At 41.9% G+C, this 14218-nt stretch overlaps 3 protein-coding genes across 6 annotated transcripts in view; 2 read left to right on the top strand and 1 right to left on the bottom strand.

Annotated features, from left to right (window-relative positions):
- The first annotated feature begins 779 nt into the window (after positions 1 to 779).
- LOC109968209 (GRB2-related adapter protein-like) lies at positions 780 to 3679 on the top strand. The gene is made up of 5 exons (XM_020614306.1): positions 780 to 1074; positions 1182 to 1279; positions 1675 to 1794; positions 3085 to 3253; positions 3500 to 3679. Exons 1-5 carry the CDS (start codon positions 997 to 999, stop codon positions 3677 to 3679), a joined length of 645 nt encoding a protein of 214 aa, XP_020469962.1. The 5' UTR covers positions 780 to 996.
- A 329-nt stretch (positions 3680 to 4008) lies between these two features.
- The window catches only part of slc5a10 (solute carrier family 5 member 10), a 23304-nt gene continuing 13094 nt past the window's right edge, over positions 4009 to 14218 (bottom strand). For 2 of the 4 annotated variants that reach the window (XM_020614301.1, XM_020614302.1), the window contains 6 exons: positions 9750 to 9857; positions 9505 to 9655; positions 8599 to 8767; positions 6571 to 6786; positions 5614 to 5707; positions 5281 to 5377 (listed from right to left, as the gene is read on the bottom strand). In XM_020614301.1, the coding sequence (XP_020469957.1) occupies positions 5292 to 5377; positions 5614 to 5707; positions 6571 to 6786; positions 8599 to 8767; positions 9505 to 9655; positions 9750 to 9857 (824 nt within the window). In that variant the 3' untranslated portion in view covers positions 5281 to 5291. Of the gene's footprint in view, positions 5486 to 5613; positions 5708 to 6570; positions 6787 to 8598; positions 8768 to 9504; positions 9656 to 9749; positions 9858 to 14218 lie in introns of all 4 variants that reach the window. The other 2 variants (XM_020614300.1, XM_020614304.1) reach the window with 2 other exon arrangements.
- fam83gb (family with sequence similarity 83 member Gb) overlaps positions 9852 to 14218 on the top strand; it is a 12450-nt gene continuing 8083 nt past the window's right edge. Inside the window, exon 1 of the mRNA XM_020614299.1 lies at positions 9852 to 11884. Coding sequence (XP_020469955.1) covers positions 11393 to 11884 — 492 coding nt within the window. The 5' untranslated portion in view covers positions 9852 to 11392. The remainder of the gene's footprint in view (positions 11885 to 14218) is intronic.

Here is a 14218-nt window from a genome sequence, read left to right as displayed (position 1 = left end):
ATCAGTACCAAGTTGTTAAACAACCACTCATCCTACTACTTCCTCTTAATCTGTGCTGACATGGTGTTTTGAATAACTCGTCTGTACTAGATTCTTGGTCACTTTCCATTTGGTTGCTCATAAGACACAATTGTACAAATCTTACAATAATCCTTTTTTTGTATCCAGGTATAATTTCAAAAGTTTCCAGATTCCAGTTTTTTTAAGTTGGAGGTCAACATTCAACTTTATTGCCATTATAGAAAACAGGGCCGCACAATGAAATACAGCTGCAGCCCCCTCCACAGAGTAGATCTGTCAGATATGACTGAGAATAAAAAACTATTGGCAGTGAAGTAGAATAAGAAAAGAGGAAAAACTATATTTAAACAAGATTATATGCAATATCTTTGTAATATGTTCGGCACTACTGCAAGTTATATTGCAGAGATACTGTGATGGTAGTAGGAATGAGGAGAGAGCAAACGACATGATGTGTTCATGGTACAATAATGGTTATGTGAATCAAGATTGTTGGTTGATCTGTAGCTGGACGCACTTGTTTCCCCTTTGCAGAGACTTGTTGTGATCTCAGGATGAGATCATAAACACTCCAGATCATTCAGTTCACTCTGTTCTAGGTTATTTCCACTCCTTCCCTGTCTCTCTTTCTGCTCACACCATCACTGATTTCCCTGGTGGAAACGCTCCATTAAAGCCCCAGAGTTTGAGGTGAATAGTGTTGTGACGCATGCGGGTGGGGGGGGGGGGGGGGGGGGGGAGTCGTCACCTTCACGTGTTCACACGCTCTCCAACTTGATCACATGGAAGAACAGAGGGACGCACACAGAGAAAACAATCCTCATTAACTAACGAGCAGGATGTCAGAGACTACACACATATAAACACAATTTCATCCTGTACTAGAGTGTTGTCACCCTGCTGTGCTCCACTCACACACAGCCGTGTTCTCTCTCTTCATTCATGAAGTGACAACGTCTTTGCTCTCTGTTCAGCATGGAGGCAGTGGCACTGTTCTCGTTCACAGCATCAGAAGCGGCCGAGATCAGTTTTCTGAAACGTGACATTATCAAGGTATGTGTGTGTTTATGTTGACGGTTTAAAAATTTTAATTGGCCAAAAGTAACACTAGTGTTTGTGCATGTTTGTATAGTAAGAATAATTATGTATGTGTGTTTTAGGTGACAGAAATGGAAGATAATTCTTACTGGTTCACAGCAGAGATCCAGGGGAAGCGAGGCTATGTGCCCAAAAACTACATTTCCCTACTTCCTCATCCGTAAAAAACTCATTTGTCCATATGTTTTATACAAATGATTATAAATTCTACAAATCAATCTAGGATAGATGATTCCTGCAAATTTTATATTACTGATAAGGATTTTCACATCAGTGGTTCTCAGACTTACTGACTTGTGATCCCATAAAATGATACATCTACTTGTGATACCTCGTCACAATATAGTCTTAGTTTTCAAACAAAATAGATTTTAGGAAAGTCAGAAAAACGATAGATGCTCTTTCTCTCTGTGTATGACCTATCAATTATTCCGGGATCCATTTTGGGATGGGATCCTGAGCAGGAGGCTGAGAATCACTGATAAACAAAATAAATTACCTCAAGGAGAGAGTATAATATATTAATAATTTGCATAACTGTGTCTCTTGTCTTAGGTGGTTTGCAGGGCGAGTGTCGAGACTCGAGGCTGAACGGTGGCTCCGCTGGCAGGACACTGGAGTGTTCCTAGTTAGAGAGAGTGAATCAGCTCCTGGAGAGTTTTCTCTCTCTGTGAGGTCAGTGAATTCAGAAAGCACTGTAAACATCATCATCATTCGTTAGTCTAAGAGATTCAAGTCAAATATCACTGTCACCATGTTCTGATGTTCATAGCTTCCAAAATGTGTGTTTGCTACTGGGCACTAGTTATACATGTGCTGAATTTGCTGCTGTAATTTGCCATTTTGTTTTACCAAAGTGTGTCTTAATGAGTGGAGATAAGCATCTACTCTGGGGTCAGATCTCAAAAGCCACGCAGCACCATCTCCTCCATCATGTTATGTGAGCAGTAAGATGTTTATTCTCCATCACACTAAGCACATTAGCAAGTTACGGCATCCACATGTCTTTCAGTGCGTGTTAGGGTTGGCAGAGGGGAGAGCCAGACTATTTAATTGTGTTCCATGAAAACCCATTGCACTAAAAATATCACAGCATCATAAACTGCGTGTGTGAGGAGGAAGTGTAATTTGGGTCACCGAAGTGATGTGGGACACATGTAATCTGAGGGTAAATTAAATGTGTTCAAAAATCCGGGCATTATGTAACACCACTCTTTAATTAAACACAGATACATTATTCAATTGGCACATGCCACAGACATGCATGTACATGCTGTGCACACATAATGTTAAGGCGCAACATCTATTTGCCAGCAAGGGCTGAGAGTTAAGTGCTTTACTGTATGGACAAATACACAGAGACACCAACACAGCACAACCATAACACAATCCTGAAAGTGTTCAGCAGAGGGAGACACCAACACAGCACAACCATAACATAATCCTGAAAGTGTTCATGTTCAGAGAGAGTTCATAAGACTCAGAAGAGTTTTATAGTTTGAAAATAGCAGCAGTGGCCCATTACAACAGATAGCAGTATGCTAACAGTGTCTTTTGTGAGATACAAGTCAGCTAAACGTCATCTGAACCATCCATCTGTTATCTATACCCAACAAGAGAACCTATCCCAGTAGGCACTGGGTGAAGCCACTTATCACATGGCTAACACAGAGGAATCCAGGCTGAACTTCTCAGTGCTGATTGATGTGTGTTTGCTGACGTGCATGTTGACATTTGAGTTTTACTGTATAGGCTGTGAGAATACCTCCTGTGATGATTCTGGAGATAACACCCTCTCATGCAGAGGTCTGTGGTTTTATTTCCCTACGTCTGAGTGGATTTCCAAACAAAGAAACAGCTAAAGGAATGAAGGTGGAAGGTGCCATAGCTTAAAGGAGAGTGCATACCTGCATTTATCCTCCTTACCTTTCTCACTTCTCTTTGTCACCACTCTTACTTTTTCAGCTATGGTGACAGGGTGGAGCATTTCCGTGTCCTGGAGGGCAGGGGCCAGTATTGCATCTGGAACGAGTTGTTTTGCTCCCTCAACCGACTGGTGGATTTTTACAGAAGTCACAGCATCGCAGCGGAGCACGTGGTCTACCTCAGAGACCCTCCCTCATCCCCTTGCCCGGTGTCCTATCCTGGATGTAACCCCTACCCCAACCCTTATAAAAGCAGCTCTCAGGAGTCCCTGCCCTCAGCCCACCTCTACTCTCGGCCCTCTCACCCAGAGAGCGTGTCCTCCCTGCATCTGCTGGAGCCAATTTTGAGAGTATAAGGAATCATCAGGCATCACTGTTTGTTATAAACAGTGTGTACTTCTTTTTAATACACACCCCTTTGTCTGATGCTATGGCTCTGCTCTGTCTTTGTGTAGAAACCTTGTCTGGTTCATGCCATTTGTGACTACACCCCCCCTCAGACCACCCACCTCCACTTCCTGCATGGTGACATTATTGACCTGCTTGACTGCTCTGGTGCGTTGACCTGGAGAGGGCCCTGTCGAGGCCGAGTGGGTGTCTTTCCACCAGAGTACGTCCACCTGCTGTACCACTGACACCCTATCAGTAACATGGCTGTATCACTGCCACTTATCTGTCAGGCTAGTTGCCATTATAACTGAATACCTATTATTTTGAATACTAATCAAGAAATCAAAAATGAACTCACAGGTTAATCAACAATGAAAATAACCTAGAGTGAACCGTCAAACTTGAGGCCTAATGTCCTCCTCTCACCAACAGCCTGTACTAAATATGTGAAGTAAAAGTTAAGCTGAATTTTATTTTCACTGTGTTTTACCATCTATGCCCCTTTAACATCCGCTTTAGTAAATGTAAGTAAACTGTACAGAAGCTGAATAAACTGTGATATCAACTGATTATAAAAACTAACTGTGTTGATTTGTGGACAAACACTTTATTTGAGATGCAACAAGAAAAAAATATTTGATGGACATGTTGACAAGATATTTTGTCTTTTGACTGACATAAAGTTCTTTACATCCGAGAATGTAACTCCAATTAAACATTTCATCGAATGCACAGAAATACAGACATTAAAACAGATTTTCTCAACATAGGGGTTGATGCTCTTTGGTCATATACAGTAGGAAATTATCGGTGCTGATAAATTGTAATTACTTTGGTATATTTGTAATAATAAAAAATAAAAGTAATACTTGTCATTTCTAAGTAATTTGGATGCATTTGAAGCTTCAAAACACAAATGTGTGCCATTTTTAAAAGAAGTTGGAAACCTAAAACAAGAAAAGCCTGAGAAATTCTGCTGTATGTTCAACAAACAAGCTGAATCACGACAGAACACTAGAACGATAAAAGTGCACAAAACCTTCGTTGACAGACATATAAAGCCTTAATCACATTATTTTCATCAAGCATCTAAACTCCAAAGGAAACTGATTTCTGTGAGCCACATAGAACCCAAACTACATAGATGTATTCTTATCTTCTTGCTATGTATTGTGTAAGATTTATGTTTAAGCTAATGTGTCATTTAGACGTCGTATTGCATTGAACACCAACTGCACAGTCATGATAGCTTGTAACAAGCCACAAGCTTCATTATAATTTGCATATAACAGCTTTCTAAAGCTTTATAACTAGGTCATCACAAAGGAACACGTTTCACGAATAAGACAATAGGCTTTACTATAGTGTGGGAGTAGAAAAAAAAGATGAACATCATTACATCAAAGTAAGTCTTTAGAAATACTGTTTGTCTAAAATAGTAATTATAATTACCATCGCTGATTCTGCCAGCCTGAGTGGATGAAGGTTTAAACATCGCATGAGTGCAAGTGGATCTAAGTGCAGGTTTAAAAAAAAAAAAAAAATCTAAATCTTCTCTTGATACATATAAAAGTTGGTGCCACCTTGGTGGAGGTACAGTATGTGCTCTCTGGGGGTTTTCTACTTTGAAATGTGTGGCACCTGTAACTACATCTGCAGGCTTTACATTGTGAAATACACCACCTTGATTTTTAAAGGACTCAATTAAATTCTCTGTATGTATATGTTTCACCACCTGCTTGTAAATGGAGAAATCAGCAGCTGTTTGGCAGGCAGGCAGAGTTTCAACTACTTGAGTGAGAGACTGGCAGAAGTTCAACACAAGGGCGAGGCAGGATGTTAAATCTGACCCTCCACTCAGGCAAAGTATGCATAAAGAAAAACGTTAATGCTGATCAGCAAGAGCGCGTTAAAGCAGCAGAACCTGGACCAGAAAACGCTCTCTCTGATGCTGGGAACTCTGGGAGCTGGAGCCTCCTGCGATCGACGTACTGCTGAGATACATAGTTCAGCTGCTCGGCCACATGTCGCCCGCCGAGTTGGCTCAGAGCCTGCAGCATCGCACGCACAGAGCAGATAGAGGAAGTTACTCACACAATAGCAACTGCAGCATGTGTGTCGATGACTCTCATACGATGGCTAGTGTTATTCCAAGTGGCATAAATACTCAGACTCTTACCCTGGGGGCTACGGTGGCTGACAGAGGACACTTTCTGTAGAGGAATTTCTCTTTGTGGCTCTTCAGTTATTGTCCACCAGGTCAAGTTACACACCTGGGAGAGTAGAAAATAGAAATGCAAGAAGCTGAATGTAAGCCAGTATTTACAAGATCTTTACTTAAAGGAAGAGTTTGATATTTTGGGAACTATGCTTATTCACTTCCTTCCTTGACAACTTCCAGGTTTTCTATGATGATTGAGTCAGGCGACTGTGAAGACCATTCCAAACACTTCAGCTTGTAGATTGATCACTTGGATGCTTACATGGATGCTTTGGATCATTGTTCGGTTGCAGAAGCCAGCCTTTTCTCATTTTCACTTTCTTAACTGGCTGCGTGAAATTTACACCGGGAATTTGATGATACTTTATGGAATCCATTCTTCCCTGCTGCCTTGCAACCTTATAGCATAATAGCTTCAACCCTGTGCTGTTGGCCAGGTGTTTTCTTCATCTAAAGCTGCTCCTTTATTTCTCCAAACACACCTTTGTTGACTGTGGCCGAAGAGCTCAGTTGTTAATTTTGTCACCTAAAACCACTCTGGCATATATTTGCATTCTTCAGATGTTGACTGTTGAAATCTAAAATAGGGTTTCTTACTGATGACTCCTCCATGTGGACCAGGCATATCTGACTGACTTGAAATATGAAGCATTTGATGTCTTTCTATTGTGTGCAACAATACTTCTACTGTAAGATTGTTCTCTGTAGTTGATTGTTATTAGATGGGCATGGCCTCTTTAAGTATTGTTTAACATAGAAGCTAACCTCCATATAATCTGCTCTCAAATGTTACTTTGCTTGATCCTTTACCTCTTATTGAGCTCTGTTTTTTTTATAGTAGATAACATTACAGGTGTACTAACAAAAAAGTGTTTACCTTCGTAATAGTTCTGTTATTTTTCTGTGTGTACACACCTGTTCGTGGCTGGGCGGCGGTGTGAGCAGTGATACTATAGTAACCACGATAGCAGTGAGCCCGCAGAGCAGAATGGCAAAGTGGAGGTAGTGGACACTGCGCAGCACTGCAGGCGCTGTGTCCACAACACCACATCTAAGAGGAGGAAAGGCAAACTCCAGCACCATCCTACACGTGCCCACCACCAAACCCACCATCAGGCCCCAGAATGCACCCTGAAAACACACAAACACATACATTTAAACATATACAATTTACACTACATGCCATCCTGAACAGATATTCCTAGTGCAGCCCTGGGTCACACTTGGGTGTGCCCGGCACGTAACACTTTCACTTTCCCACCATGATAATCTGTCAGTGTCATATCATTTAAGTAAACAAATAATCCTGTCTCCATCTCTATTAACGATTCATCAGAGAATTTGATCTGTGCAGTCTGACTTAACACAAATGAAAATAATTACCTTGGCACAGCACACAAAGAAAACACCTCTACACCTACTTCCGTTGTCATTATATGTTTTTCTTTTCTCTTCTTGTTGTTCACATTCCTTACACTCCTTATTGCAAAGCATTTCTCTGATCTATTTCTTTTTCTTTCTGATGTGAAAGTACGTGTGGAAAAAATGTAATAGCTATGTTATCAAATATAATGGTATAATAAATATAACAACACTAATTACAGGGTTAATAAGTGTTTTTATGAGTTACAGTTGCAGAGCTGGTTCAACACATCATGGTACCATGTAAATCGGTCTGTATTGCCAGACTAGTCATGTGTGACATATCCTGAGGCAATGTGTGCTCTTTGGGCCCCGTAATTCAGCAACATTTGGACTGTAATATCGTCACACTGTCCACCTGAACAAATTCCTTTGTTTTTTAAACACATTTTGTGACCCTTCACAATAGGTTTTCATAGGTCTAGAGTGAAATGGGAATAGCTAAAAGCTAAAGATACTATAACTCTTCCAGTAAGCATGTGTTTGGTCTGTTGCAGGTCTAAAGATTAAGTATCTATGTTTAAACTGTGCTAAATCAGGCATAAAAGTGAAAGGCTTTTTAAAAACTGCATTTCAGTGACTGTATATGTATTTGTATTTATGCTGTTGAAACAAGTCGAGCAGCTCTGTGGGGCTGTGCCTAGTCCTAGCTGAGCTAAATGCTAACATCAGCATGATAACCTGCCCAGCTGACAACGCTAACATCCTGGTACTTAGCAGGTATAATGTTTAATGTGGTCACCATCTTAGTTTAGTATGTTAGCATTTGTTAATTCACGCTAAACACAAAGTACACCTATTTGTGTAGTTGTTTGGATATTTCAATCTGGACCAAAGTGGTGACAGATCAACATTTCCGTCTATGCCATTAGCTTGGTGTTTGCTCAGTTTCTGCTCATATTGTATCCCCAGGCATGTTCATTGTAAATGCACAGCAATTAATGTACAGTAGTGTAGTAGTGTGTAGCTTCATTCAGCGATGGAGAAAGATTTATATCACAGTAAAGAGAAAAAAAAACCTTTCATTCGGAAAGACCTAAGGAAATCCTCTTCATTTGCAGCATGCCAGCAGAAAGCAGACACACCCAGAGCTTTCTGTAATAAACCAGGGATTGAATCTTGACTCTCCAGAAGACTTGCCTTTACTTGCAGTCGAACAATCCTTCAACACATGTTTATCAGCTGTGGGCTGATACACATTCATTACTACAGCACTTTTATCTCTTTTACTTCACTCTGTAATCTTCTAATAATCTTGCTTCCCCTACATGCACGCTGTTATGAAACAGAAAACAATCACTTTAATTTATTAAAGCGACAGAGCAGCACACTGTAGCACAAACTTTAAAGCACACACACACATATTCTCACACATGGCCTCCACACTAAGCAGTGAGGGATGCTTGCACTCAGCTAGATCCCATGTGAGACTAATAAACCTGCACTCCAGTACAGTGGAGGGGAAAGAGGAGAAACTGTGTAAATTCTATGTCTGTCTGTTTGTGTGTGCCCGTGTCTCACTTGCTCATTGGTCCTCTTCCAGAAGATGGCCAGAGTGAAGACAGCAGTGACTGGTGGAGCGAGGTAGCTCGTCACTGATTGAATGTAAACGTATAGTTGGCCGCTATTCGCTGACTGTAGTATGGGGATCCACACCACACTCACCACTATTAAGATCACTGTCACAATCCTGGAACAAACACATACAAAATATGTTTCAGTTTCTCCCAGACATACTTTTGATTCTACTGCAAGGGTTCCTTTCACTTGTTCAAGGACAAAGGAGGAGGACAGATATTCTCCATTTATGTTTATTTGTCAGGGACCATGTAGTGTTAAACATAAACACTGCCAGTTGATGAATTGCACCAGTATTAGCTTAAAGCACATTTTCATCAGCAGACCCTCGGCACGTCACAATTCCCATCTGGGCTGATGTGTTAGCGTCTCCACCGCCATCATCAAAACAAACACCCCATGAGGGATTATCTTTTTGAAGAATGGTGTTCATCTCTCCAGTAGAGCTCAGACACTTGTAGAGTCAATGCCAAGGAACTCAGAAGCTGTTCTGGCAGCAAGTGGTGTCCCAACACCTTAATAAGACATTTTATGCTGGTTTTTGCTTGAATGTTTCACCCGTCTGTATATACCAGTCTTCTTTCCCCAGTTGATGCTAGATAATCAAGCTCTTCATGTGTTTTCCCATTCTGACAGTTTTCTGCCCTGATTTCTGTCACCAGTGATTTCTGTTCTTGTTTAACCTGCTTGCCTGCAAACCTTTGTTTCACTTCTTTAAATAAAGTCACGTCACTGTACCTGCCTGCCTACAGACACAAAATAACATATGTATTCTTAAACCCAGGTCCTCCTTTGGCTGCAGGCTTCCTCCCCTGCTGCACGCCTCCATGCATGAGGGTCGCACTGTACCTGCCGACCAGTAGCAGCTCTTTCTCCGAGGCCCTGGGGCGATACTTCTTCCAGATGTCCATAGTGAAAAGTGTGGAACTGCTGTTGAAGATGGACGTCAGTGAAGACATCAGAGCTGCCATCATCACTGCTATCATAAGTCCCCGCAATCCTGTGACATAAACACACAAATACATGCAGATGAAACAAAAAAGCTCATCAAAGCATTTAACACACGTGGGACTAAAAATGTGCAGTGTTCTCACCACTTGGCATGAGTTCAATGACCAGTTTGGGAAAGGCGATGTTTGAGCATCCCACCTCAGCGCCACACACTCGCACACACTCTTCTGGATCCACACAACCTACAGAGTCTGAAAGGTCGTTTATATTGGAGTGAAAGACTAAACAACATATTCTGAATTCATGTTTCCTTGCCCTGATAACCTTCTTGATTCTGTGCAGAAATGATAAATTTCATCCAAAGCTGAAAAGAGGCCTATTCAATCTGTGTTAAACAGCTAACCAAGAAAACATTATCTGTAAAAACAGGAGCTGGGGCAAAATTTTACTTAAAGTGAACATAGAGATTCACCGGACATATGACCCTTATTATGAGTCCATGAAGTTTATAGTGGTGATACAGGGATCAGGGATGTGGACAGACCCTGGATCAGGGTCTCTGTGTGAAGTGACTGTTGACATTTCTTGCTGGAAAGTCAAGTAACAACAAACAGAGGCAAAATGAGTAAAACAGGCACAAATAAATGCAAAATGAGCACAAGGACATACAGAATAACTCACAGACAAAAACAAAGCAGACAAAAATAACCGTATAGAGAAGCAAAACATCGTAAAATACATTAAAATGTGTCAGAAAACGAGCCCTACTTTGAAATGTTCTTAAAATCAGTATGCTATTAAAGTTGCCTAATAGATAACCACAATAAGCTTTAGCCCCAAAAGGCAGACAAAACAAGTTCCAGCGAAGCTTATCAAGAGTTAGGTATTACACTGTATTTCGTAAGGCTTGTGACTTGGAACGAAAAAACAAGTTCCTCTCCCACTGTCTATGCAGGAGGGTGGAGTTTCAACTGTTTCTTTCCCAAACAGCCACGGAACACTTCGCCTTTCTGTCCCAGTAACTGCGCTTCCGTTGCCGAATTCCAGGGTCAGTCACACGCCGACAGTTCCACCACATCGTCTGCGGAACCTCGGTTAACCCTGTGTCTGGTTGGACGTTATAAAGGAGACTAAAAAAGGACAAATCGTCGTTTGGTGACTCAGAGAAAGTTCAGACTGGATCTTTTTTTTTCGGGAAACTTAACAGTAGCCGTTTTTGACGAGCTACGAAGCGCTACCGTCGGAATACATAAAGGAAAAGTGACTCGTCAGCACAACAGTTGGACTGAGTCACGTTCAGTTGCAACACGTTTAGGCTACGGGAGGATTGATGATTTTTATCTCTGTCTCGGCCACTGGTTCCGTTTTGAGTTGACTCACTGGCAGACAGGCAGACACACTCATCCACCCAGACAGCCGCTTGCCTCCATGTCTGCCGACTGGAGCAGCTGAACCGGGCCGCCTCTGCAGTGCCCCGGCCCCTGTCAGGTGAAGGGCGTGTCGCTGGGCGTGGAGCCTTTGTTCTAACTAGGCTACCTACACCTGAGTGAGTAACCTGAGATCTGGGCTGAGCTGAGAAACGGTCCTAGCTGTTGGTTTTTCTCAGGTGGAAATCTTTCCTACCGGAGGAAATGGTTGACGTTACCACCGCACGGACTCGTTATGGACCGTAATGACAGACCGCATCTTCTCGACGTTTGAGCTTTCGGACCAACGAGTGGAAACCGGGTAAGAGTGTTTCTGTAGCCTGCTTGACATTTTGCTGACCGGTGGGTGAGAGGAGGTCATGGCGCTGTCTCAGATCCAGTGTCTGGACAACCAGCACGTAAACTGGCGTGTGAGCGAGAGCAAACCGGAGTTTTTCTACAGCGAGGACCAACGGCTGGCGCTCGAGGCGCTCATTGCCAAGGGTCGAGACGCGTTCACGGACTACATCCGCGAGAAGGGCATCCGGGAGTTCCTCTCGGAACCGGAGCTGGAGCGGATCGTACACACGTCGGAGACCTACCGACCCGGGTACGAGCATCATCAGAAACCAGAGACGCCAACCACAGGGAACCTCACCCCGGGGAACAACACCTCGGGGTTCTGGGACCAGGTGTCGCTGGAGTACTGGCCAGACCGGTCTGAGTTCTCAGTGGCGGAGCTGGACCTGGGCTGGCCCGACGCCATCTCATACCGAGGGGTCACACGGGTGCATGTTTACACCCAACCTCCAACCGATGGGCAAACGCACATCAAGGAGGTGGTACGGAAGAGCATTGCATCAGCCCAGAAGGTAGGTAGTGAGGAAGAGGATGGGAGTGATGATGATGACTGTGTTAATGATGATCTCCAGTAAAATCAGACAAAAAGTTTAGGTAGGCTACTTGAGTGAGCTCTGTCACTTTACATTTATATTCTACTGCATTCCTGAAGGAAATACAGACTTTTTATTACACTGCATTTATCTGCCAGCAGTCGACTAGGTACTTTTCAGATTATGATTCATTTGAAATGATCGGATATTCCTATGAAATGCAGAGCACAACCGAATACATAACAATGTCTATATAATATTTGACATAAAAACAACTGTAGGCTACAAATTTTAAAGTCCAAAGAACCTGAAAAACATTTGTTTCAGAACTTTTTTCTTCTCCCATTAAGATGTATTCACATTAGTGCAGAAAAGTGGCTTTTGCATGCACCTTGCCATTGTTGTGTATGTGGTATGCTGGGCTGAGAGTACATATTTGTTGAACTTTGACCCCTGATTGGTTCAGCTGCTACCAACATTAGCATTGTAGCTAAGGTGCTGTTTTTGTCACCACCCCTAGGAGTTGGAATTGCATTGACCAGCGTGGAATGCACTCTGCAAGACCCTTGTGTTTCTGCAATGTGACTACACCTTTAAACATCTTATGAATCATGACCTCTCAGATTTATCTTGAGACACTTTGAGGGGGCCTGACCCTCATATTGGGAACCACAGGACTAAACTACCTAACTGTATACAGTATAAAGTACCTCTTTAAAAGTAGCTCTACCTCATGTAGGTACATTCTCATAATGACATACTAAACATATGAACCACAGAAGTACTGTTACCTTTAATACTTGAAGCACATTTTTGGGGTTAATTCTTCTTTAAGTAGGATTTTCAGTGCTGGAACTTTTCTGTAAGGAACTGATTCGAGTACTTCTCCCACCACTGAGAGAAATCACTGTACTTTGTAATGTCAGCCTTGGCACTATGGCTGCACGATATTGGAAAAACATGCGATATGCGATACGGGTGATGAATATTGCGATATCGATATTATTGCGATATTTAATATTCCCCTGAAGAAATGGTATTTTCATTATCTAATCGAAGAAATACACTTTAATGTGGCAAAATACGCAGGCTATATGTATTCTGATTGAATTAATTGTAATTCAGGCTAACTATTATGTGGTGCGAACAAACTTCACAAATACTACTGCATAACTGTTGTAACAAAAAATACTATGGCATTACTCTCAATCATTTTATTCACATGTAACCATGTGTACAACATGTAATTGCCAAGAGCATCTGAACCAAGAGCTTTAACAGCTTTGAAACAAAACATTGCCTTGCTTGCCTGGTTTTCTATACATATTAAATAAATAAATAAAATACTATAAAATCTTAGAAAACATAAAGTGCCCAGACTGTAAGTAAATTAGTATTACATCTTTTCAACATTAATGTAATAGCATGTAAACAGGAAAACATAAACTTGTATTCAAACTCTATTTGTGCCTAACACTGTGAAAACAATATTACTTTAAGTTTTTTGCCAGAAAAACGAGCATGTTGACTTTGGTAGGTTTTAAACAAGTGCGTTGGCATGTAACAACATTTCCTGATGCACTAAAAAGTCTCTCTGAAGGTGAGCTGTTTGTAGGTATACAGAGGTACTTTCTAGCTAGTTTGCTCAGGTGTGGGAAGTTGACCTGATGGAGTTGCCACCAAGTGAGAGGGTTCTCCTCAGTGTCTACTGTGGGAGATACCAGGTAGCTGTTGAGCTCTGCCTCTACGGAGTGTGATGGTACCACACATGAAGGAGCTGGGGATGTTTTGAAGAAACTGTCTAAGGATTTTTTGGCCTTCTTTTGGATTGCTTCTGATGGATCCATGCTGTCATCTTGATTGCCTGCGTTTTGCTCCTAGAATATGAAAATATGAAAATTCTGTAAGCAAAATGTAGTTAGTAATTTGAATTTTTACTTAATCACAAATTAACATTTACCTTTGGCATAAGTGCTTCAATTTCAGACATCACTTTTGCTTTGATGTTGAGGGCCTTGTCACTGCTGAGGTAGCCAGCTTTGAATCTGGCATCCACAAAGGATGCCATGTCCAGAAGTTCTTGAGTAGCTGGGTTGTCATATTTTGTGTTCATGTAGTCCAGGATCTTTTTCTTTATGCACTTTGTTAAGTCACTGTCTTCGTCCTTTGCAGCAAGAAGAGAGGTGTTCATCACGTGTAGGACCGGTTTGACACATGAAACACTCACATCTCTTTCAGCAGAAAGGGCATCTGTGAACTCTTGTAGAGGCTGCAGTGCCTGGTTAATGGACTCCAGAACATCTAGGTCTTGCC

Source organism: Monopterus albus, unplaced genomic scaffold (assembly GCF_001952655.1).
Source record: "Monopterus albus unplaced genomic scaffold, M_albus_1.0 scaffold144.1, whole genome shotgun sequence".
NCBI lineage: Eukaryota > Metazoa > Chordata > Actinopteri > Synbranchiformes > Synbranchidae > Monopterus > Monopterus albus.
Note: the sequence above shows the minus strand (reverse complement) of the source record. Positions and strands in the feature narration are given on the sequence as shown.